This window comes from Anopheles stephensi, chromosome 3 (genome assembly GCF_013141755.1).
Source record: "Anopheles stephensi strain Indian chromosome 3, UCI_ANSTEP_V1.0, whole genome shotgun sequence".
Lineage (NCBI taxonomy): Eukaryota > Metazoa > Arthropoda > Insecta > Diptera > Culicidae > Anopheles > Anopheles stephensi.
The window spans coordinates 66,052,383-66,078,636 of NC_050203.1; the positions used below are offsets into that span (position 1 = coordinate 66,052,383).

Here is a 26,254-nt window from a genome sequence, read left to right on the forward strand (position 1 = left end):
TCTTCGCTCATCTGTGGTGGGTTTACGTTCGGTAGAGTTGAAGCTACAACAGCCACACTCTCACGATTTTCGCTCTATTTTCAAGATGCTCCGAAACACGCTGCTACAGCACAATTGCCCGGACGGGGTCCAAAATCGGAACAAACGATGACCGATTGGCGGGTTCGTCAGGTTTGTCACCGCAAACGAACCGTCCCGAATCGGCGGCCTGGATCAGCGCTTTAGTCCTTTCGATCCGCTTTAGACGTACGAGCCGAGCCCATGCGAGCTACGGTTTCCCACGGCGAACAAGTTAATTTAATATTTGATTCAATAAATGGTGCGCTCATCATGCTGGCGGTATAACCGTCCGCCACCGAAAAAGGCGAAGGAAATTAATGACGTAAATATGGTTTCGGGTACGTTTTACTACGGCTCAGTGTTGTGCAGAATAATTTCCATTCGTCATAAAAAAAATTCTACGACATATTTACACGTCGTTTTGATGCCGCGGGTGTTGCGATTGGGTACGGTCGCGGTTTGGGAGCGTTCCAGCGAACGATCCGGGGCACTCGAAACGAACTGTAACTAATGTGCGCCTCCTCGGGCGCAAAAAGCCTTCAGGCAGGCTCGTTAAACTAACGCTGGACGCTTGCTCTCTCTCTCTCTCTCTCGCTCGTATAGGTGGTATCAATTGGCAGGAGTGGCCGGATTTAAGTAACGTTTTTACGACTGTTGCTATAAAAGTATTTTATGTAGCGAGCGTTGTATTTTTATCATATTTTTATTGAGAGTCGCGCAATTCATGGGTACGGGTAAGGATTACCGACTTAAGTGGGTAGTCGCGTATGACCGGTAACTAGGCATAATAATTTATTTAAATTCGAGGGCCATGTTTGTTTGGGTGGTTAGGTTGGCACCTAACCACGTGCTAATGATGGTTTAGTGTATGTGCAAGAAACAAACATTAAAATGTTGGTTATTCAATAAATTTTGGAAAAAGTCTCCTTAAGGCGACAGCCAACGAAAGTTATTCTAGTTATGTATTTTGAAACGCGACTTATCAAAAGAATCTTATGCTGCTTTCTTGGCTTAAGGGCCTCTTAGGTCATGCCGGCCGTTTCTGGCTCACTAGACTTACTGATATCACATAGTTGGATAGTCAGTCCTCACTATGGGGGAACAGTCCAGATGGGATTTGAACCCTGGTCATGCCGTGTGTCAGCTCCTTTGATACGATGAAGATACCATTTTCTTGAAACATTTCTGAATCTCTACTAGCCCGAGAAAGCGCATCTATAAGGAGCTCAACGGCTGTAAAAATAGAAGAAAACAAATTTTTAAACGAAAAACTTTTCATATTTTTCATTTCAAGTTTGTAAACGTCGGGCGTCTATTTTAATCTACTCGTTCAGCATCTTCTGATGTGATTTTTTACAAATTCGTTTAAGCAATCAGTAGCTTAGGGAGCAATAATTTACAATACATCCAAGATCTTCTTTATGGTTCTGAAGACTTCACGGAAGGGTTTTCTCCAAATGTTTGTAGACTTTGTTTGGTTGGTTATAAGGTGCTCCAACTGAAGCTTTGTGGCCTGCTGCATCTTTTTTCGTCTAGCGTCGTTGTCTGTCAATCTATAATCCCAACGCCATCACTCCATCCCGATTCCGCAATTCACATCGAGAAGGCCAACCGAGAAGGCCTACTTTTGGATTCATTTGGACGGCCTAAAAGGACTTAACGGGCTGGGTTGTCGGGTGCCATTCTCATGACATGACTAGCCTGCCTGAGCCTTCTTCTTCTTTTTCTTCCTTGGCACTACAACCTCGAGAGGTCTCGGCCTGCCATTTCTGGCTTTCTGTGACTTAATTTTACCCATAGTAAAGTAGTCAGCATTACGTACGGGGCTGAAGCATTGATTCTGACCAAAAATCAATTTATTAAAAATCTTCGGTAAAAAAATCGACGATTTTTATATCCAAAAATAAACTTTATCAAATATGAATTTCGTGACCGAATTGCTTCTCCACCGTAAGCTATTGCTACGACCATAAAGCTTTTTATCAATTAGCGAAATGTGTTCCAAAACCAAACTCCCCATTTAATCAAAGTGGTTACCATGAAATTGGTGGTTTAGGCGAGAAGTGACTTGCCCCGGGTGCGGTAAAACCGCAAAACTTAACACCCGCGCGACCTGTTGTTGTAACATCACGGACACAGCCACAAAAAAGCACCTCCGAGAAGTGGATAGAACCTGGGTAACATTTCCATTAATTACACTCAGTTTTTCCCTCGGCAACGATTATCACTGGCCCCGGTGGTGCTTCACACCATTCACCACGGTACGAACGAAAGGCACAAGATTAGCGCGAATATGGCGATTCGGGGGTTTTCCTCGCCTTTTTTTCTCCTTCCTATCACAAGTTAAGGGAAAGCAGGGAAAGAAACCGGAGGGAGAGGGAATCGAGAATTTATCGAAATACCTTCAAATCACACCGTCACACGCTATCGCGCGCGCATGGCCTGCAAAGGAGAAGATATATTGTACGCCGAAACGAACGGAAGTTGGATTGCGATGGGGTTGGATCGGGCCGCCGTTAGGGAAGACGAACTTATGGAAGTTGTTCGTCCAAACGATGTTAGAGTTGTTGAACTCGGTAACAAAAAAATGGAATGGCAGAGAGCATAAATTTGCCCCTCAATTCCAATTTATTCCATCCATCCCACGGGTGCGCGGGAGTGATATGTGTGTTGCCCCGGTGTGCCTGGTGGCCATGTTGATATGTCTCTCTCACAGGAAAGTACCCGAATGGTGGACCAGGTGGGGACACCGATAAGCGGGCGCCACGCTTCGTTTTCTGTTACAATATCGAACGGGATCGATTATGCTTTATTTGATTTACCTTATTACAGTGGTAGCGTTCGCGTCGCTTCGGGGCAAGGAATTTCGATTCGATTTCGTTTGCCCAGTGTCCCGTGCCACGTTCGCATTCCATCGGTCTGGTAATCATATTCGAAGCGGAAGGTGGTTCGCGCTCGCTTCAGGATTCCACTCCACCACGATTGGGCACGATGAACGCCCCACACAACATCATTGGGCGTTTGTCGCGTGATTTACTTGCCAGGATGGGCTCGAACGCGATAGTGAAAAAAAGCAAAAGGTAATCAACCGAACACGACCACAATCCTAAAATTTACCTACCACACCCAACGACGACGTTCCGGGGCGCCCTTTTGGAGCGAAAAAGGTCTCGTTTGAGACTTGAGGTTTGCCTTTTGGATTGTTGTTTTTTTTCTTCATTCGCTCTGTTTTCGTTTACTTCATGCCTCCTTTGTTACAACGATAGCGTTTTGACCCGCCATCATTCAGCATCGGTCAACATGGGACTGATAGGCTCCCGCGTAATTTACATGCAACGTCAATTCATTTCTATTCGACATTTTTTGTTCGCATTCTCCTTCGGTCGATTCCCCGTCCCCATCCGTTCCATTACAACCGATGGGGCTGTGGAAAAAAAAATCCACAAACCACGCTATGAATTATGATTACTTCGATACTGCAGTCAACAGTCGATCGTGTAAAGCACACGATCGCGCCGGCGATTGTTACAGCGAATGCAGTCGGCTGTGTCTAGTTTTATAGTGGGTCGATTTATGTAATTTTAATTTCTTTGATTGATGCTCACGATTTCAATTGGGTCGATTGGCGACCGGTTGTCCTGGGGGTCGATTAAAATCAGTGCTGTGGTACGCGGGGTACGGGCTGCAGCCGGTAATAAATGATCGTGGAACAATTTATCGTAAAACGATTGCCGTCGGGTCGATGGGATCGTTCCTATCGGGCTTAATTATCAGCCAGCGCAGTAATGTTTGCAGATGAAGCTACGGCTTGTTCTTTGTTCCTTTTCTATTAAACATGAAATAATGATGTTTGAGAAATCTCATTTTCAGCTTGGTTTTTAAGATAAAAAAAATCTTCTATTTTCTTCACTTCTACTTCTTGGAAAACAGCAATGAATGTAACAGGGATAGGTTTCAAAATCAATTAAAATAAAATCAATTCAAATATAAGCATCTTGTAAGCAAATATTGAAATGAAAGATAACTTTTCATTCAACAACATTTCATTTTTCTTTTTCCTATCATTTTGGGCGTACAGGGTTTTCGGAATGAGTTTTGCATTACAATCATATATGTAGTGAAAATTTGAATAAAATCATAAAAAAGCTAGTATATGAACTCTTTCGCGATTGTTTTGTAAACATTTTTGGGCTGTAATATGTGTCAAAATTTGGCAGTAAAAATTTAGATTTAGCTGAAAATGTTTCACTCAACTCTGAACAGAATAGAATAGTGGCTTGATCATTAGGGTTAATGAAGATTTCGCCGAGGGCTGTTGTTGTTTTGACAGTAGAAATCTTTTGGAGATAAAGTATAAAAATTAATTTGAGTCAACACTAGAAAAAAGAACCTATAAAAATAATTATTTACTAAGCCTCCTTCTTCCTTGGCACTACACCCTCGAGAGGCCTGCCATTTCTGGCTTTCTGTGACTTAGTTTTACCCGTAGGAGTAAGGATGGGATTTGAAATCCGGTCCTGCCGTGTGAAGACCGGCGCCGTTATTGCCTCAGACACCGGACCATCCAAAAAATCTAAATCTTGCACGAGCAAAGTAAAAAAAATTCAAATTTGTAATAAATTCAAAATTTATATCATTTCTATAAGAATTCAATGCCGTTTAATAATATTATGCAGCATTTTTTTACAATTTAGTTAATTTATTCTTTCAAAAATGTTTCATTTGGTGTTGCGTTTCTGTTAGATTGGTTGTAAAGGCCATCCTATCAATAGGGAATCAATCGATATCAATCGCTTCGGGATTCGGGAGTTAAACTGTCGGTTTGTATAATTCATCGAATGAATCACATGAGTTAGGCTGAAAATTAAGATTTTAAACTGAATTCACCATAAACCCAATCTTGGGTCTGCTACTGTTATGAATGGAAATTATCAGCATAGCGGCGTCGGTCTTCACATGGCAGGACCGAGGTTCAAGTCTCATCTGGGGCGTTCTCCCAGCGTGAGGACTGACTATCCAACTATGCGGTATGAACAAGTAAGCCTAGTAAGCCAGAAATGGAATTTCTTTCTAACATCATCCTGAAACCTGTTACGGACCGCTAGGGCATGCCATATAATGACTTATTAGTCTAATTTATTCTACGTAGCCTTACAGTCAGTAACTACTACTAGAGAGCGGTTAGCTTGAGATTCGATGCATGATCCAACCATTAGACTTTATGTTTTATATCGGTAGCAGCATTATCGTGAGTATGTAAAAGAATATTAATATTTTAATTCTAGCAACTGTTTTGCATTTTTTCCATTGCTTTTATCTGATTACAACAACAACCCGTATTCAATTTACTTTCGTAGTTCCTATACCGGCCCGGAAATACGTCCCACACACACACACCGACAGAGCACAAAAAGACAATGTCCCGAAAAAGAGGAAAATTATACACCTTTTAACTTTTACGGCCGTATGTCACGAAATTGACCTGCCGGAAGTATATGTGGCATGAGGGGAAAAGCATATGCATGTAGAAATATTTTCCGATTTCGGTAGCAGTATTGTAGTACCGGAAAAGCTTCCTCCGGCAGGAACCAACCATTGGAAAAGTTTTTTTTTGTGCGGTGCTTCGACCGCTTTCCACACGATTCAGCGGTGTGGGTGTAAAGGCGTGTAAACAACTAAACAAAGGTAAAGCCGTATGGAATGGGGCCGCTTCCAAGGTAAGGCCCTGATGTGATTTGTGTGGCCTGCCTTCATTGTTTAGCAGCTTGGACGGGGGGAGTTTGTTTCCTAAAGCTAGGCTTTGGGTACGTTTTTACCTTACATTTACCAACTTTTCGACTGACATAACGTCACCGGAATAGAGTGCTGCTACGGTACGGTACGGTGCGTTACCGATATCTTAAGCTACCGCAAAGCTAGCATGATTGCGTTTTCTTTGCTTCTTGGGTTCCTGCGTGCGTTTGGACACGGGCAGCTCAGGCGAATGGAGGCACCCCCCCCCCCCAAACCAAATGACGAAAGTTTTGCACTTCATCGTGCATGCGTGCAGGAAAAGTCACCGGGGAAGCGGTGAACGCGCGCTCGACTTTAGCGCGCACACACACACAAAATTGAGAAATAAAATATGAAAATTTAATTTATGCTTTCAATATGAACTGCCAAAAGGGGGGTGGGTGGGTGTGGGGAAGATGTGCCACAAAACGAAACAAAAGCGATCAACTGTTTCCCTATTTGCCCTACGGACTCCACGCGAGGACGGCCGACGGCAGCAGCTGTGCATACAAACCGTCCGTTAGTCCTTCCTTGGGGAGCTCTCTGGGGAGCCATCGGTAAGGTGTTTCAAAAAGTATGCGGAATTATATTTTATGGTCGGTTACTATATTCTAACTTCTGTATTTTGTTGTGTATACCTGTGTGCACAATACAAGCAAAAAAAAACGGCCACAATATGCACACAGTGAGAAAGGTAAACGGATGAAAAACAAACAGCTGATAGTGAGCCATAAAGCTGAATGCGTAGATTTTATGGGCTTTCGCATGTGTTTACCTTGAAGGAGGTGGAGGAGGATAGCGTAAGCTCTGGTGGCACGGAATTTTCACAACGAACGGTGCGAGGGTGGGTTGGAGGTTTTTTTTTCCCGCGGTGGGTGGTCACTGGAGAGTGTTTTATTGTTTTACTGTTTTTACGACCCCAGCGAGTATTCCAGGACGCCAGGACGGAAATGAATATTTCAATTCATTCGCTCGCTATTGCTGCAAGCTGCTGGATGATTCTTGTTTTAGCTGTGGTGGCGGCCAATATGGGCGGGTCGATTGGGGCTGTGGTGGATTGTGCTAGGTAGTAGATAGCTGGTCGTAACAGTAGAGGTCGTAGAGGTGAACTTATTCTCAAGGAAATTTCCTTGATTTGGTGCTGTTTATTTCCCACAAGAATAAATGAGAGCAGTTTGGCTTATTATGGTGGGCTTAGCATAAATTGATGCATTTAAACAGGAGATTGATATTATTTCTAAATAGTTAATTGTTTGACATAAATTTTCATATAAAATTAAGAGGATGTGAATTCTACAAAAAAATATGATAAAAGCCCCAAGAAGATACGCCATTTACTGGGTTTTCCAGGTAAGCTAGTAATGTGCAAGACATTTCTAGACTTCTGGATATCTGATCGGGATGGCTTGGAACATTTTTTACCAAGAATTGGAACCAACTATAAAGTACTTTCTCTACTCTTTCATTTGCCTAGAACTTCATTTCATAGGTTTAGCCTTAGTTTTGGATGGTCTGGGGGTGGTTGACAAAACGGCACCGGTCTTCACATGGCAGATTCCTGGGGTTCAAACCCCATCTGGGCCGTTCCCCAATGGGAAGGATTGACTTGAATATCCAACAATGCGGTATCAATAAGTCTAGTAAGCCAGAAATGGCAGGCATGACCTTAGAAGTCCCTAGACCAAAAATAAGAAGAAGCCTGTGTGTATATAAGCTTAACTTGTCCTCGTAGCAGGGGAGAGCAAAGGAACGAACGCCAAGGATTTTACAGGTGGCAAACCTAGATTTTCTGAACCAATACTCGAAATTACAAGCAACCTTGTCCGTGTCAAATGAGCGGTCCTGAGAGCTTCGATCGTTCAAAGGGCGAATCGAACTTCATAAAGGGCCTCTTAAAGTGTCTCCGCTTAACCTCTGACTCTGGCTCGTTACGCAAATTATATGTGTTAGCCTTCTGAGTTTAATTCTAGTTAGGGCCTCAAAGAAGATTGATCCGTCACTTCCCATGCTCAATATCAATTTAGATTTTTGGCCCTAAATTTAACTAAAATCTTCTCCGTCGATTTTTTTTACTGAAATATTTCAACCCTGTCTTTGTTGGTGATCCGAACGCCAGAAATATTTTACTACTGAAATGTGTTATCAATATTCACATCAACTTGAAGAAAATCTGGAATGTTGAATTAAGGTCCACATCTACACAAATAGCTGGTAGTTTTTTGCATTCCCACATACATTTTTTCTCAAGGTTCTTCCTAGCATAGCAAAAGTGATCATTCAAAGCATACAAAACGAAACTCGCTCGCGGCAACTGGCAGCGCACAATCATAATTTGATGTATGATAGATATCGTTAAAACTTGTACTAATGATTGTTTTAGCGCACCAGCTTCTCCAGAATCTACATACAAATGCCAAACTCGGAACAACAGTTTCGCTTCCATTCGCAAACAATCGCACCAACCGAATAAAAAGGGAACGGTAACACAAACTTTTTCACCCCCTTTATCAAGCCTTCCAGCCTGTGCATACGAAGCTAACCAGCAAAAAAAAGGAAAGAATGAAATCTCTTACCGAACCGTGACAGGCAAAGTTTTTAATGGTTGAATTCTTGCCCTTTCGATGGGTAGCACTGGGTGTTTAGCCTTTGCTGCCTTTGAGCCAGGAGCATCAGTGTTCCTGCGGGTTGTTGTAGGAGTTGAACGCGCCAGGCCAAATGGCACAAAGTTTGGCCAGTTAATGTGCTGAAGTGCTAGTCATTCAGCAAAACCCTCATTACCCCCAGATAAGGATAATGATGGTCGCGCTTACTTTCGGCTGGGAAGGATGCAGCTTGCTTTTCGTAAGTGTGTCCCGTTTTAAATGGGATTTGACAATTTGATATTTGCTCGTCTTGATGAGGATAGGATGTGGGTAGGAAAATTATGATAAATAGTCGGTGTAGAGCATCGTGTTTATATGAAGCCTGTATGTGTGGCTTAGAAAATGATTACTTTAAGATGCAAACTGTATTTATTTTTATGATCGAATGCGATCCATATGTCTTCAACATCGCACTTCCGTTCAGCCGAAGTTCAATGACATCGCAAAACTCATCAAACAGTGTCGTTTCGCTTGAATGAAAGACTAATTTGCTATCTTGCGAGTTAAGCATATAGCAATCGTTCGTCGTCGTTCGCGTAAATATGAATTCTGCCTGCAGTCGTCAGGCTGCCTGATGTTCGTTCAGTTTCCACGCCTTCACGTATATTGAAACTTATTGAGGTATAACGCGTGCTCTGTCGTGCAATTTGCCTAAGTAAAGGCTTTGCTGGGTGTGTTTGCTTTGAGGAAAGTGTAGGCAACATGAGTTGAGAGAATCTTTGTTAAGAATTTGTATCATTTTATGCTACTGAACTCGGAAGATGTGTTAGGGAAAAAAACTTATTTTTAATTTAAATTGTACATGTCTTATCAGGCATCAAATTCACATATTTATGTACAGATTTTAGCTTTAATCTTTACAAAATCATCTCAAGAAATATGCCAGGATTGCAAACTTGAGACATTCTTTCACATAAATTCCATTTAATTCACCATATTGAGCATATGAATTTCAAATAACCGTGGTTTCAGATCGATCCATTCACGATGGCGTCTTGCTGGATCTTCTTCATCTCCTTGCTTCTTGAAGTGCTTTACGGTACTGCATCGTTCCATTAGCTAAGGGTTCAATATGAAATATTTTCGCATCGTTAACAGTTTGACCTAGTTCCGTGTTGGGCTAAAGATGCGATAGACAACTTGCCCACAAAACGTCCGTAAGGTCATTGGCGTTGAAACGCCATTTAATACAAAGAAAATCGTTTCCCCCCGGTTCCGACGGCATCGGTACCGAGAGTCGTAAATCTTCTAATCAATGGCGAAAATTTGATTTCTTTCATCCACATCGGAGGCGGATCTCGAGTTTTACGGCCGGCGCACAAACCGCCCTACATGCTGACTAATGGTTTCATGGGGTGGGAGCCTCGTCTTCGGCAGTGCTGCTGTATCGTGCCACCCTTTTACCACGATCATTTCATGTGGTTGGTGAGATTATTTTTCAACCAAAATTCCTTCACCTTACTTTACGCATCCTGACTGCATTAAAATAATGTACCTCGTTGCATTTGCCGGTAGGTCGATTTTTTGATGAAAAGGAACCAGCATAAACTGCACCAGGCACGTCATAAACGGTGGCAACTATGCGTTTCCCTTTTCCTGCTACTAGTGCTTGTGCTAGCTTCCGGCGCTCTCTGCTGCGGTAGGTCGTAAATCAAGCTGCACAAACGAGCGCTGCGAGCGTCAAAATCAAAGGGACGAAAATCGGTAGTACAGCGTCGGCTTAATGTGGTCGCGTGTTGTTTGGGAGGGAATATCGAATCCGTCTTGAGCTACGTGCCTCGTGAAATGTAACACTTGTTCGAGCTGGTGACTCTATGAAGGGGGTTCAAGCTATCCGCTTACGAGAGACAACTGATATTGTTGTCTCAAAATTTTCATTCAGTTGGCACCCATGGGGCTCGAAACCTCTCCCAAAAACGCTACTCAATACGTAGCATCTCGAATGTCAAGCCTGACAGTAATACAATCGAATACGCTACAGCTCTTGTAACGTGGCCTTGGCCATTTTCCACGAATCAAACCCTCAAAAAATACGCTTCAATTCGAGGAAAACTAATAATAGGCGTATCAACCATTGCTGGTGGAAGTAATTGTTAAACATGGAAGTGTACGCCGATTTGCGCATGTGGTCTATTTGGTGAATTTACGTTTTTCTCAAAACGCTAACCGTGTATCGATCGACTTTTATTCGCCTAAATGTATGCAACGTTATAACAATACTGTAAACTACAAATCTAGAAGAAATTTCACTAATCGATTGTGGATCGTACGAAAATAAAACACACATTGCATAGGAAACAATGATTATTTTTATATTCGCAAATCGTTCATCGGTTAGCTGGGCGGGTTTAGTTAGGATCCTGCGGACCCAGCTCGTGACAGGTGGCCACATCCGACACGGCTGAAATGAGTGCCTGCATATTCCTGAGCCGGCTGGTAAGTACGCAACTGCCAAGACGGTTCAAGCTGGCCTTACTTTCGGCAGCAATAAGCTTTACGATCATATTTGCTTTGGACAGTGTCTTATCCGCCAGCTTTACGTAGAGTGGGCCAATCTGTGGGGACAACAACCAAAAAAAAAAAAAAAAAAGAGCGTAAACAAACAAATATTGTACTCATCGCACTTACTTCCGCCCATTTGGCGCTGCCAGAAGACCGGGCGCCAACCGCCTGCTATACGTACCGCAGAAAGGCATGGAGCCGGTGAGGCCTTAACGTTGCACGCTGTTAAATTGTCGATCAGATCTTCCAGATCGTACAGGATCAATTGGCCGATAGCAGTGGTGATATCGATGAGGGGATTCAGTCGAAACGATTCCCTGTTGTAGCACACCTCCACATCGGAGACGAGCAGCGCGTAGAAGTTGGTGAGCCGGGGCGAATATTTGAAAAAGCAGAACCGCGAATGTGGCCCACCAGCGACGAGCACCTTGATCACGTAGCTAACGGCGTCGTACGACCGTGGCACTAACACACTTGTGTACTCCGTGAAGTACGTATTGGCCGTGGTAAGGTATTGCGTGATGAGGCCCGTAATCTTGTCCGGTACTTCGCTCAACGCCGCGTACCCTGACGTGTATTTTTCCAACGCCACCGACACGCCACTTTGGTATTCGGGCAGCGATGCTATGTTGGACGTGGCGCCAGGCAACTCGTCCGTTATTGACTTGTAGGTGGTTTTCACCGAGTTCGTCAAAGAGGAAATATCGTTACCGTTTTCCGTAAGCTCGGTGGCAAAGTTGGTGGTGTAGGATTCGAGATTCTCCTTTAACATCTCGTTCATGCTCTCCAGCTCGTACAGGAAAAAATCTCCAAACTCGATGTTATCGATGGTGGACTGGATGGTATACTCCACCGGTGAAATGGTCGCCTTGAAGTAGCTGGTCGCGACCACCACATCCGTTACGATGGCCGGATCGATCTGAGCCCTGCCGTTCCTGATGATGGCCGTCCTGAGGGCACCCTTCAACCGTAGCAAAGACGATTCCACCTGCGAAAGGGCAATGCCCATGTTGCCGAACGCATCACCAAACAGGTGGTCGATGTCATCCCCCAGCAGGACCTTCAGGTTGGCACGGGTGGAGCTCACCTCCGTGTTGAGAAAGTTTTTGAACGCAGCGATGGCCGCCACAATCGGATCGAACACACCGTCATAGTTTCCGTCGGTTTTCGGTATTCCCAAGACGATGGCACTCGTTACCGGGGGACCCAACTCTGTCACCTTGGTACCGAGGGACTCCATTACCGGCAGCACCTCCCGGATCAGGCTGTAGTCCGTTTGCAGCACGAGGCCATTTTTGTCATCGATCGCAACAAGCAGCGGGGTGATCGAGTTGACCGTGTTTCTGATGGTCAAACTTGACTGTACCGTGCCGACTGAACCAAACTCCGGTCGTGGAACGGCGAATGAGCGCTAGTGGGAACGGGTTGGTTGCACAGTTAGTATTTGCCAGCACTGCTCGATGGTCTGCAGAGTGCGACGCTGATGGGCGAGATCGTATTACCTGTACCAAGACGGCGCAGCACAGCAGCAGCAACAACGGCGACGGTCCTAATCGTGCCATTGTACACAGAACCAATGGCGAGCGGGCGAGAATTGTTGGTCGTTTACCGTGGGGAATTCATTTATAGGGAGCATCCAGATACACTAACTGTTTTAACACTTGCGCAAACAGGACTGTATGAAAACAGTTTTCTTTTTCGCTGGGGCCATCGCAAACGAGCGCTGCGATATACTGGTGGGGCCATATAAGATAGGGTCTGGATATTATACAACATGGTTGGGAAGTTTGGCAGCAAGCTTTGTTTGGGGGAGGGAAAAAATTGGATTCCCCAACAGCAGTTATAAGTGAAGTGTCTGGATGTCTGAAGATCACTTAAGCTAACGAAGGAAAGCGCCATTTTCGAGTGGCCGAGTTTGACTTGAGAAACGGAACGAAAAAATGTGTTTATTTTTCTATTATTTTATTTTAAATTTTATAACACACATTCTACTATCAATTTATAGTGCGCTTGTTACGTGGAAAGTTTAAGGTGTTTGCCAAAAGTACACAAACGTGGTGGGGTGTCTCCTTTCCTCTGCTTCGGCTGTATGCGTCCCTCGAAAAAACGGGCGGGTAGGGAGAAGATCGCTAAAAATGTGGAGTGCGAAACATGCTGTCTGTCGACCTTCCCGCTACACTGGCACGGAAACTATTTGTATGGCGGTAATCACTGCACGGTACGTCTGTGCGTTTCGGCATTCATTTGTGTCAATAACTTTTGCACAAAGTAAGAAAAACAAACCAGTTGTGCAAGCGCTTTCCATCAATGACGAAAGCAGTGCCTGTCTGCGACGATTGGTGATGGGGTCGGCCATTCACTTGGCAATCTGGTGTCGGTGCGTTACTGAGCAGGTTTTTTTGTGCAGATCGCTGTAAGAACCTAATTTTGCTAGTTTTTGATGCGTTTGTTAGCGAAAGTGTTTCACGGAGCAGCTGTTGTCGGCAATCAAGGTTTAGAAAATGTATGTGCATACACGCGGATACCAGTGTTGGATGGATGTTTAGACGAACTTCTAAAATGCCCTTGATCGGAAGTGAGATCTCTATGCCAGATATTCATAATATCTTTACTGTAAAGATGAATACGAACTGTGCCTTTACATGAAGAATGACGCTAAAACGTTTACTATTCAAGTGACCGGCATTCGGCGTCGATTGTGCTCCCAAAAGCCTGGAAAAAAAACCCTTGTTTTAAGATATTCTAAATTTATTATTCTTTCTTTTGCTTTGGATTTAGTTCCCACCAACCGGAACCGTTGTTTTCCACGGTCTTGCATATTTTGACTATATTTTTTGTTTGCTTGCACCGTGTTTAGGTAGTGATTGCCCGCTTTTATCAAGGCTTGATCACGGCATTCGGAAGGAAAATAGGCCGGGGGAAAAAACATGCCGGACAGTTACTTTTTGCGAATAGTTTGAATTTTCCCGCCGCAACACACACACACACGTACACAGCTTATCTTAGAGGCCAGTTTGTGCCAGTTTTTACAGTGCCTACTGTTTTTCGCTAGCAAGAGCACGAGCAGAGCGGCTGAACTGGGCCACATTTTCGGGCATCACGTTTTTCGGGCTCCGATGGGAAGTGAAGATACAGCTGGTTCATTACGCATACAACGAGGGGTTTTTGGAGTTGCTGTTGTTGTGTTTTAAGCTTTTGTTTTATGAGCTTTCGTGGTTGTTATCATGTAAATTAATGAAGGCATTTTACGAGCGTAGTATAAATATGGGTAGCGCCATAAATATGTGAAAGAACTAAAGGAATTTGTGGGGTATATTTTATGCTGTGGAAATGATCGGGATTAGGCTTTGTTAAAGTTAAGGCAAATTATTTTCTTTATCAGTAGTAATTAACTTATTTTGTAGTTACGTATTTATTTGGTTGACAAAAGATTTAATTACCTCCACATATAACTGTAGAGCTCCCTGTAGGTGGATGCCTTACCTTACACGTTACACAGAACGCATCGAAATTTAGTAACAACATGTTTCACCCGTTAGTTCAAGGGTTTTCTGCTTCGTTCAAGTGTATGTGTATCCGTGCACTTTACACCAGCCCCAGTGGCAGAAGAGATTAGGGAGACTTGCTGGTTCCCGTGCACAGCAACCATACCATCCTGGAATGTTTTGCCGTCAAGTGGAGTCAACTTTGTGCACGGGCCAGCTGCCATTCACTCATTGTCGATCCGAGCCAGCCAGTTTCCGTTCCGGTCGACATCACTCCCGGAGGAACTGCCTTCAACCGAGCCCGCCATGTACGCAACAGCCTGCTGTGATGTGTCTTCCTCACAGCAAACCCCCTTTTTTGGGTTGTGATGTGCTGTTCGGCTGATGGCTAGCGGCAGACGACATCGGTTTGCGTGTAATTTCAAATTAATGTCTGCAAACGTATGCAGCAGCGACTGTGTAACGGTTGGGACTCGTGCCGGCCGTTGATGTAGACGGATGTGCAACCGGGAAAGCATCCGTGCTGGTCTAATTTTATTGATGCTGTCTGGCACCTTAATTACTCGTTTCAACTCACACCAAAGTGCAGCGCATGCAGGCTTGTACCATCACCGTTTGCTGAAGACTAACAACAGCATCGGTGCAAGGATATCGTTCTTTGGAGCGTTGGCTGGTGGGAGATGCTTACCTTGGCACAAGCTAACTAACCTTCATTAAGCCGAATGGTTGAAAGTGTTTTCAATGGGATGTAATCAGTCTTATCATCGATTTTATTTCCACTCCCCTGAAAAGCAAACATTCCATAGCATCCGTCGTAATCTTTCGCCTGGCACGGGATAATGCATTTTGGGGAGGTTATCTTCTTCGGTGCAGTCGTTCAAATCAGGAAAGCATTATGCTTTCAAATTGCTGAATTTTCAGCAGTTAGCCTCTGGGTTCGTTCTATGGTATATTTGCATCAATCAATATTTAACGAATTATCTTAAAGTTTGAACCATTTAACAGTGTATTAATAATTTTGTTCTGTATTTTTTGTATTGATTGCAGACTGAACTATCACACAACCTGCAGCAGCTCTCCGAAAAGGCGCGCTCCACAACCGAATTCATCCAAAGACTGAAGGGAATGAGCGATAAAGTGACGGTAAGCTACACCCGTAAATCCCTGGCAAAATCCGGCCCTTACCAAGCCTTTTGTTTGCCACAAAACTGCCAACTGTAACTGACTCCCGTTGGGGGAGTAGCGGCACGGCAGTGGATCCTATTGCAACATCGGTCGTTTATTTCGATGGGAAATAAACCTCCAAACCGTGCCATTTGAAAAACGATATCCGCTGTTGTGCCCAATCCTTTGTTCTTCGATGTATGCTCTCTCGCTCTGCAGCCCATTCCGAAATGGGCCTGTTTACTCCAAACCAGGCGCCACATGTGATTTTTCCATCGCGCTTTTCCGACACAACTCCAAATCCAACTCCTCCACAATCGCTTTTCTACCGCCCCGCTAACTTGCTAAACATTCTTCCCGTCCCGGTTTCAGGATTCGTGCATCGAGTTCGAGCGATTGGTTACGGTACAGTGTGAGGCGCTGATAGCGGCCATTAACGCCCGAAGGGACGTCCTGCTCGATGTAATACGAAGCGATAAGGAAGCCAAAATACGCACGCTAAAGGTAAGATTGATTTGGGTTGCTGCAAAAAGCGAGCGGCGGATAGATATCCTGGTTTCGCTTTGATTTGGCCGATACGGGGCTGCTCTTTTGTGATGTGATCTCGCCAAAGTTGCTTCACAAACCAGCAGGCATCCATTTTAATGAATGGCTCCCCCGATCGAGAAGATGAGTAAGGGTGGGGGAAAAGTTAGGTGCTTTAGTGGTAGTGGTGAAGTTGTAGTAGCGTTTGATGTGTATCGGGATTTTAACTTTATCAAACACTAATACGTTTCTGGTTTCACTTTACAGGATCAACAGGCGAGCTGTACGGGGAAGCTTCAGCAAACTACGGGCCTCATACAGTTTTGCATCGAAGCGCTGAAGGAAACGGATAGTGCGGCATTTTTACAGGTAATTTATGATGGCGAACGACTCTCATTAAATTTGCTTCAAACTGTATGATTATTGGTAGAATACGGCCTAAGATATTTTTTTGTATTCGAACCGAATAATACAAATATCCTATAGTGTTTTGTTCTTGAAGCCTTCTGCTTCTTCTTCCTTGGCACTACAACCTCGAGTGGTCTCGGCCTGCCATTTCTGGCTTTCTGTGGCTTAATTTTACCCGTAGCAAAGTTGTCAGCCCTGCGTACGGGGAGGCGGTCTGGATGGGATTTGAACCCCGGTCTGGCCGGCCGTGTGAAGACCGGCGCCGTTATCGCCTCGGTCACCGGACCGTTCCTTGATTTTCCTAAAAGGAAATAAAAGCATTAGCCATTTTTTATTCTTAAACCACTGTATGAAACACCGTTTCATGTGGCAACTTCATATGGTATCGATAGCATTTTACGATTGCAACATTGCAGTAAAACCATACCCAGCCATCCGCAAGAGATGTCCGCCAGCGATACGGAGTTCTGGCGTCAAAGGGGCGAAAGAAAAATCCATAAAATATTTAAGAGTTCCCGTGTCATTGCGAATTGCATTGGGGGTCTGTTTGGCGTTTGGGAGGTAGCAAAAACCAACAACATTTATGCTACGATCGGTTCTTTGTGAGCGAGTTCGCATGCCCTGTGCTGTGCAACCTTATTTACTTAGAAAGAAAAAATCTTGAACATTGTATGGAAGAGAGTTTTAAAGATTAGCTTGAATAGTGGAATAATATTAAATACTTTTATTCAAACTTATTAGTTTAACTTATTTTTTACACTTATTTGTTTAGGAGCTATTAATTTTCAGGCCTAATTTTTATTTGAAATATCCTTATTTATTTAAGTGTTTCCTTTACCAGCTACGATTTATCGAACTATCCACTTTTATCATTTTTTTTCCCCCATGAATCGTTTGTTGGTGGGTTTCGCCCTTCTGACCACACACACACACACACACACAGTCAAAGATCATGTTTGTTTTTGTTAGAAAAACTTTTCTGTTTGCCGTTTGTTTTACTTTACCAGCGACGAACCGAGCGAATGTTTTGCTATTGTTCGGTCGTTTTTTTGTGTGTGTGGAAAGTTTCCCGCACCCGAATCCGGAAACACAAGCCAAAGCGAACCGGGAAACGGATTCAGTTAGGATGGCGTTCGTATCCTGTATGCTACTAGAACTGTTCACCAGGCATTCACACTCACTCTTCATCTCTATTGGGGTTAGGAACTTTTCCTTTTTCCTTTTTTTGTCCGGTTCTCGCGGGAAAGCGCCTTCATGCGTGTGCGTTTCTGGTTCGTACTTATGGTCAATAGAATCCAACACAGTGATGCAACATCAAAGCACCGAATGGGATTGGTGGATGTGTTTCAAACGATCTGAAACAACCACTTCGGGATGGAAAGCGGTTGGTGGTTTTGATGAAATGGTTATAAAAGCAGCGTTTATCTGGTACGGGAGGATTTGAACTCTTTGCTGATTTTTAACCCGAGAGGCATAGTACGATCTCAGAACAGCTGTTGAGATAAAATTTATTTCGAGTGTAAAATTGTGGTTTTATTTAAAGTGCTTCTTACAGGAACTGTAATTAATTATCTAGAGTAGCTATATTTATTGTTTGAGTCTGTTTGGTTTGAAACTTTTTGAGATGAAATAATAATGATTAATCGCATAATTTATTTTTCTTTTCATTTAGTTCAAAGCTCATATACTTCTCCTGATATCCTGCTCTTTCGAGCCATTCGATCAACTCTTTTCAAAATCAACTCCGCTTAATGCATCAGAATGATCCCCTATTTGTGGTGGAACATCGCCATCTGATGTTTTTACGAATCACCTGAAATCATTTACCATTCGATTTAAGCAAAAAACCGTGAACCACATAATCCCTCTGCCGCGTCTGATTCGCGACTAATTAAAATGCATTTTTAATTCCCCTGTTATCTTCCCTCTTCCCGGCGGCGATGTGTGTGTGTGTGTGTGTGTGTGAGGCCAACTGGAAAAACGATGCTGTTCAGCATGGAAGCATTTTGCAACGGTTGGGCAAAAACCTGGTAGCAATGTGCGAATGGTGCGAAGGTGTCGTTCCGATTAGCAGGCAGATAATATCGTTGTCTGCATTGTTGAAATAGATTTATGGCCAAAGCGCCATGGCCCCCGGGGGTACGGTGTTGTGAATGCAAGAATATATTTCTGCTATTTTTTACTGGCTGTTGGTACTGTATGTGGAGTCCAAGTGTTAATACATTTGTACAAATACAGCTTTCAATGCAAAACAGTAGCTTCCTGCTCCAACTGGCTCGCTGAATGTGGTGTGAGATGAATTGTTGTGCCTATTTACCTTGAATCGCACACGGTGGTGCCTGTTTTGATGATGTTTCTCTAGCGCTTTATAATGAGCTAAAGGACTATTTTTTTCTTATAAACATGATAATATTAATTTAGTTTAGTTAACTTATGTTGTAACTCTCGAAAACAATATGATGAGAACGGAAGGGTCTTATACACCACAAACGGTTTAATAATTTTCACCCCCTATTGCGAACCATTAAGGGACTGCAGCAGAAGGCTCGTAATGGAACCCGGACTCCCGGGAGAAATCACCAAATGCACCCTTTCAAAACGGCTCCACCATTGAGCAAGGTGTCACGGATTTGCTGTGAAGGCATTTTAGGGTACAGCCACACATCAATCCAGCAGCGCACCCACCAGCAAGTCATGACATTCCCCGCTTAATCAGTCACCGTGTGTCTGGTGTCCTAATGGCTGTCCATCGTGGTGGAATGTGCTCTTTGAAACTGGCAATCGATTTCTGTGGTCAACCGAAGCGGGTCGAAGAGCCTTCGACAGGTTTTGTGGTTTTCGGTACCCCATCCTAGCCGATGTCTGCTGCCCACCAAAACCCAACCGTTTATGGTTTGCATCAGGTGAAGCATAACGGTCGACTGTGCAACGTTATTAGAAGCTTTAATTACTCGACGCTTTTATGCAGTCCATCATCGACATGGGGCGTTTATCGATCGGGGTGGACGGTGGATTTAGCTTGTGATTGAAATACGCATTGCCATACTCCGGTCGCGTGTACCTAATTTAATTCGGAAATTTTTATTTCGTGCGTAGAGAATAGAAAAATTCATGATTTTAATGTTTGGAGGTACCGTAGTTTAGATTGCGTGGAATAGCGACACAAATTGTAATAAATTGAGTTAAATTGGTGGTAGGAATTCTATTCGGGTATGCCAAATTCATTTCAACGACGGCCCGCTTTCAAAGCACTATAGTTTTTGTCGGACCACAAAGTCCTGATTTTGTAGAAAATTTAAATTAAATATTTATTATAAACGGTAAGTGTGGTTTCACACGTGATTATAATTATTCTTTGACTGATGTTTGCCCACAACAATGTTTTGGCTGGGTGTGGCCTGTGGAAGGCACGAACGGCGACAGTCTTTACACGGAAGGACCTGGGTGCAAATCCCATTCGGACCAGTAAGCCAGAATTGACAGGCATGGCTTAAGAGAAGAAGTCGAAGAAGAAGAAAAATGAGAAGAAGAATAAGAAGAAGAAAAATAAGAGGAAGAAGAATAAGAGGAAGAAGAATAAGAAGCAGTAGAAGAATAAGCGAATGAAGAATAAGAAGAAGAAGAAGAAGAAGAAGAAGAATAAGAGGAAGAATAATAAGAGGAAGAAGAATAAGAAGCAGTAGAAGAAGTCGAAAAATAAGAAGAAGAAGAATAAGAAGAAGTAGAAAAAGAAGAATAAGAAAAATAAGAAGAAGAAGAAGAAGAACAAGAAGAAGAACAAGAAGAAGAAGCAGAAGAAGAGGAAAAAGAATAAGAGGAAGAAGAATAAGAGGAAGAAGAGGAAGAAGAATAAGAGGAAGAAGAGGAAGAAGAATAAGAGGCAGAAGAAGAAGGAGAAGTCGAAGAAGAAGAAGAATAAGAATAATAAGAAGAAGAAGAAGAAGAATAAGTCGAAGAAGTAGAAGAATAAGAATAAGAAGAGGAAGAGAAGAAGAAGAAGAAGAAGAATAAGAGGAAGAAGAAGAAGAAGAAGAATTAGAGGAAGAATAAGAAGAAGAAGAGGAGGAAGAAGAAGAAGAAGAGGAGGAAGAAGAGGAAGAAGAGAATAAGAAGAAGAAGATGGAGAAGAATTAGAAAAATAAGAAGAATAAAAGAATAAGAAGAATAAGAAGAAAAAATAAGAAGAAGAAGATTATATTCTTCTTCTTATTCTTCTTGTTCTTCTTCCTTTTCTTCTTCTCCTTCTTGTTCTTCTTCTTCTTATTCTTCTTCCTCTTATTCTTCTTCTACTTCTTTTTCTTTTTCTTCCTCTTCCTCTTATTCTTATTCCTTTTCTTCTTCTTCTTTCCCTTCTTCTTCTTTTTCTTCTTCTTCTTTTTCTTCTTATTCTCATTCTTCTTCTTATTCTTCTTCTGATTCTTCTTCTATCTCTTATTCTTCTTCCTATTATTCTTCATCTTCCTCTAATTATTATTATTGTTCTTCTTCTTCTTCTTCTTCTTCTTAATCTTCTTCCTCTTCTTATTTTTCTTCTTATTCTTCTTCGACTTCTTCTTCTTCGACTTCTTCTTTTTCTTCTTTTTAATCTTTCTCTTTTTCTTCTTCCTCTTCTTCCTTTTATTCTTCTTCTTCTTCTTCATCATCTTATTCTTCTTCTTCTTTCTCTTTTCTTCTTCTTATTATTTTTCTTTTTCTTCTTCTTCTTATTCTGCTTATTCTTCATTTTTGTAGGTAGTTAGGAGTGTCTTTTGCTAGGCAGGTTTGGGTCTCTTAGATTCTTCTATTTTAAATTCACTGTTTAAATCATTTAACAATATTTTTTCTTGGTAATGCTTCTAATTATTTAAAAAAATATTACGGATGTTTTATCAAATCATTTTGGATGTAATTAAATCGCTTAAAACCCGTTATTCATGAAAACACGTCATTATTACAGCTTCCACAAACATCTATCCTGTTCGTGTTCATGATTTAAAAACCACTGGTTAGATTCCTCCTAACATGAACTGAATCTAATGCAATTTTTCAAACAATTATACTAATGCCTCACAAAAGCATTGATTTATTGTGAGAAAAACTAGCCAACCCATTTTCGTAATCCATTGACACCAACCAACCAACCGACATGACGCGGTTTACATTCGGAGGCTTGTAAAAAAAGCACGTGCGGTTAGGGCACCATTTGAAATTCGACCATCGTGCAGCCGTCTCACCCAAAACCTTTGGCATGACCGCACCTCTGCTTAAAAACCTTCCCCAGTTCCAACACTATTTGACAGACATTTTCAACGCCTCCTCCAAATAAGGGCTTCTCGGCGATGGCACGACTTTTTAGACTTCATTTACGGCTGACGGGCTCGGGCTACGACTTTCAGTGACACATCACGGCTTAAACGAATCTATCGTGAAATGTAGGTGAAAAACACATCAGCTTCTCAAATGGGAAGCATTGCCAGTACACGAGGCCGGAGGTCATCAGTTGAAAAGGTCAAGAAATAAATCAAACAAAAAGACATCGGAGCAGCCCGCAATAGATATGTCTGCACTGTAGTGTCGCGGTTGCGGAGGGCTTCTGCCAGTGGTGTGAACCTCTACGCTTTCGGTTGCAGTTGCGCAAACGTGTGCAAGGTGCATAAAGCCTGTACCGTACCAACAGGCTAAGGTAGCGATGTCCATACGTTTGGCGTCAGTTCATTCGATTGACAAAACATACACAGAACAAAAAAAGGAATAAATGTGTACCGACGCCATATGTGACCCGAATGTATCTGCAACTCTCGATGAGAGGGTCCAAGGGTTAGAAACAGCAAAAAAACCATTACTCATCCCTCAACCATCATGATACCGGAGCGTGATGATTCCTATACCGTCTGCTGTACGTCTTGCGTTTGTTGATGTATTTATCATTCCTTTCTCGCTTCTCTCGTTCGCAGGTGGGCTCCATGTTAATTAACCGCGTCGCCAACACGGACATGACTTGGCACCAGGAGGTCACGAATGCGGCCCCACGCGTATCGCCAATTATCGATCTCACGCTCGACGACTCGTCGGTGATTCGCGCCATCGATAACCTCAACTTCATTCAGATGAAGCGTAAGTATCTGTAGTACCACACGGGTAGACAACGGCTAGCAGTTGCGTCTGGGTACAAGGGCGTGACTTTCACCACATAAGACAACCCGCAGCAGAAGTGTCCAACGGCAGCCGGTGGGTGGAATTAATTTATTCAACGGTGTTATGCAGCCCGGCAGAATCATGCTGGGCGAAAACACAATGCACGAGCTGCATAGTTCGTGCTCAATTAAAGGTGGAATTAAGATTTTCTCACGCCAGCCGACCATCACGGTCGTGGTTGGCGCTAGGGTAGATTAAAGCAGAAAGGAAGCGCAGAAAGTTCTAGCGAGAGTGCATGCAGAGATTTACCTCACGATTGTGGTTGAATTCAAATTCAAGTGTAAATTTGAATATTTAACTGAAATCGCTTTCATGGAAAACTCTTCAATACATTCTCTTCAAACACCTTAACAAAGAAACGTTGAAGTGTTACAAGCAATCTACCTCGCGTTTCTTTAATGTTCGTTTTCACTGCAACATGTGCAATATGCACCGTGACGAGTGCAGCTAATAAAAACACCCGTTCGCCTTTGCCTTTGTAACTCAAGAGCAGGTGAGAAACATGCGTATTAATTATTCTCGACCCGTCGCGAAATGCACTATTAATAACGAGCCTGCCAGGCCACAGGCGACAGGCAAGTTCCCCGGCCCGCGCACCGGCTCATCGATGCCATTCGGCACGGTAATTTGCGGCAATACTCGAATGGTAGTTGAATTTTAATTAACTCGTGAAGTAGCCACACACACCGGGAAAAGCATTGGCTCGCGCGCCCTGCATGCACAGCAATGGGTTTTTAATGCTCGTCTGAACGTGCTCGACCGATTCTAGTACCCAGGGGACACCGAGGGGGGGTTTGGGTAGAAAACGTACGCATACGAAAAACCCTGAATTGTGAATGCGTTAATTGCACCGAGAACTCCGCGAGCGATCGATGGGAAATCGCAATCACAGCGGTTACTAATGGCAACAGAGTTGCGCCATTCGCTGCTCTGACACGCGAGATACGCGATCGCCAGATGTATGGCGCGTATGGTAAATCTTAACCTGTTCTTTGTTTTAATTCACTCTCTCTCTTATCCTTCTTCAACTCGTTACATGCAGCCGCCAAGGAGGGCGAGGAACGGCTACCGGCAGGTGAGAAATAGTAACATAACTCATCGTTTGGTTTTTTGTGGTGTCCATTTTTTTGAGGTTTTAATTTTTCAATTTACCTGCACTTGACTCTCTTGATTTAACATATAATTTTATTGTATATGTTATTTGTTTTTGGTTACTTTTCTGTTTGGTTGACGCTTCCAACACGCATTCATGGGGTTTATAAACGTTTCAGATATTAAACTTTCGTTAGGTTCTAACACTCACAGCTCGCCTCAGTGCGCTGCTCGCCCATTCGCGAAGGATTATTTCGGTCTCATCGGCACAAAATATTCACCACGTTCCGTACGTGCCAAATTCAGTTTGAACGTTTTGCTCGCGGCTACCACAATGTTGCTAACTGATTGTACAAAACAGCGTAACCGAACAGGGTGCGCTCGCTAAGCCCTGACAACCGGATTCGTTAGAGCGCACATCATGGTGGCCGGTATGGTTGGAATTTTCTTTGTCCGCGTGTCAGCCTTGTGAAAATCGACTGCACTCTATCAGCGTTGAACGATGACATAGGCTTGTATCATCGACAAGCATTTTGCTACCACGCCTGTGTGTCTGTGGTAGGTAGTGGCAGAGCAGCCGAGTGAGGTGACGTTATTGCGGCAAGGACACACACACACACTTGAGCGCAACAAAAACATCCTTCAAACGGCAGTGTTTGCCCGGGGATCCCGATTTTCTCGTGCAACACCGAAGGCAACCCCGGGAGGAAGGATCCTCTTATCGGGAGCTGAGGATCGTGTTCTTTTCATACTTCGGGAAGAGAGCTACACGCCTCAATGGACACAGAGAAACACCCACTTGACACCCACTCGGGGGGGCTGGCGGATCGGATGCGCCGGGAGGATGTAGATTTTCCATCCACATTCGATCAGCGTGTCAACATTGGCACAGTGGGCTGTGCAAATAGGCGAGTCTGCAGGGCTACCGGTTGTCGAAATTAAACTCAACCGGTCCACGGCTAGTGGAATTGGATTAAATTTTCGCTTTCGAACAAGCGCGCGCCCGACATTCCGACCGTTTTGTTGATGCTAATTCTGCTCGCACACACAACATTGTGCGTTGCTAAATCGCTCAAGTGTCGAGCATAATACGTACAAAAACGCGTTCTGTGTGCGAAGTGTCTAGCATAATAGGTAAAAAAGGAGGTCTCTTTTGCAGTGAGAAGAGTTCAGATCTGAAGTTGTTTATTTATTCCGAATATCTATACAAAGTGTTCCATTTCGTATGACAATATAGATTTTTTAAAGACAACGGACAAGTTTGTCAATCTTATAAATAAATTGGGTTGAATTTTTTAAATTATTTAAGCAAATAATTTTTCTCCAATAAAATACCCGAATAAAAAACGACCCGACTTATTCAAATACTTTTTTGGACACATTTGCATATAAATGGTCCTATGGTGCACTGGACGATTCCATCATTGTAACAGCTCTCTGCATATCTTGTACCAGTGCACACAGAATCCAGATTAGCGCCAGTCGTTAGTTACAGCACTCACCGTGTACAGAAAGTGTCTGATTAGGCCGCTGTGTGAATGCAAAAGGGCCCAATAGAAAGAGGTTACACGTGCAGGCATGCGGACACAAAAAAAAACCTCCTCAAAACCTCCAGAGAACCTTGACAACTCTAACCGCACAGATTGTGGCCGTCCGAACCGCTTGAATGGCCATTTTTCGTTGAATCAACCCATTAGGCGTTGCATCGAAATATAAAGCTTCATTGATCATGAAGCTTTCCGGCCCGAACTCGGGTCTGTCATCGCAACCTCGTTACACGGGACCAACGATGCGCTCGGGTTCGTCCTGAGCGGATGATGTGTGGGTAGGTCTTTTTTCCTTTCCTTGCTCGACGCTTTGGTGTGACCATACACAAATTGAGGTTCTCGTTGTTTTTTGTTGTTGCGCATCCCTTGTTGTCTGCGAAGGAACGGTGTGATTCGAGCGATACTAATCGGTATCGATTTAACGACCATGCTAGTGCCCCGTACCGGCGCAACAAATGAACGTTTCGGAAGGGAAAGCTAATGGTAAAACGCACCCAGACCCGAGGTGTTTCTTTTTTAGCAATCAACCTCACTGCGTACGAGCACGCAGTTCAATCCCTAAATTGTAACACACTCTTTTACCGGGGCTTTACCGGGACACTGTGACACCGGTGCACTGATAACAACGCGCTGCATACTCATCAAAAAAGAAAACACCAACCTTCCCGCTTCGTTTAATGGTAGCTTGGTTGTACGCAGAGGTCGGTAAAAAAGCGAGGCAAACGATAAAAGGCAGAGACCTCCGGATGTGATAAAGTGTGAAGTTACACGACATTGTTGCGCTGCTGCTACACTCGGCTGCCACTTAGTGGGTAACCGGGTGCGTATTACGAGCTATCTCGACTGTAGTACCGCACACCGTTGCAGCAAGTGCAGCCGTTTG

General features: G+C 43.5%; 2 protein-coding genes across 6 annotated transcripts in view; one reads left to right on the forward strand and one right to left on the reverse strand.

The window, feature by feature from the left end:
• Positions 1-26,254, forward strand: part of LOC118511734 (E3 ubiquitin-protein ligase TRIM9) — a 94,963-nt gene that overhangs the window by 51,568 nt on the left and 17,141 nt on the right. For 4 of the 5 annotated variants that reach the window (XM_036055180.1, XM_036055182.1, XM_036055183.1 and 1 more), the window contains 5 exons: positions 15,509-15,604; positions 15,998-16,129; positions 16,418-16,519; positions 22,492-22,651; positions 23,775-23,807. In XM_036055180.1, the coding sequence (XP_035911073.1) occupies positions 15,509-15,604; positions 15,998-16,129; positions 16,418-16,519; positions 22,492-22,651; positions 23,775-23,807 (523 nt within the window). The remainder of the gene's footprint in view (positions 1-15,508; positions 15,605-15,997; positions 16,130-16,417; positions 16,520-22,491; positions 22,652-23,774; positions 23,808-26,254) is intronic. The other variant, XM_036055184.1, reaches the window with a different exon arrangement.
• On the reverse strand, positions 10,642-12,582 carry LOC118511736. Its single transcript, XM_036055185.1, has 3 exons — positions 12,479-12,582; positions 11,158-12,387; positions 10,642-11,029 (listed from the first exon to the last, which is right to left on the reverse strand). The coding sequence occupies exons 1-3, from the start codon at positions 12,536-12,538 to the stop codon at positions 10,823-10,825; spliced, it is 1,497 nt and encodes a 498-aa protein (XP_035911078.1). The 5' UTR covers positions 12,539-12,582; the 3' UTR covers positions 10,642-10,822.

Coding starts and splice junctions, on each gene's coding strand:
- LOC118511736 (XM_036055185.1), bottom strand. CDS start 12,538: ATGGCACGATTAGGACCGTCGCCGTTGTTGCTGCTGCTGTGCTGCGCC. Junction 12,388..12,478: donor GCTGCGCCGTCTTGGTACAG/GTAATACGATCT, acceptor CGTTCCCACTAG/CGCTCATTCGCCGTTCCACG. Junction 11,030..11,157: donor CGGCTCCATGCCTTTCTGCG/GTACGTATAGCA, acceptor TTGTCCCCACAG/ATTGGCCCACTCTACGTAAA.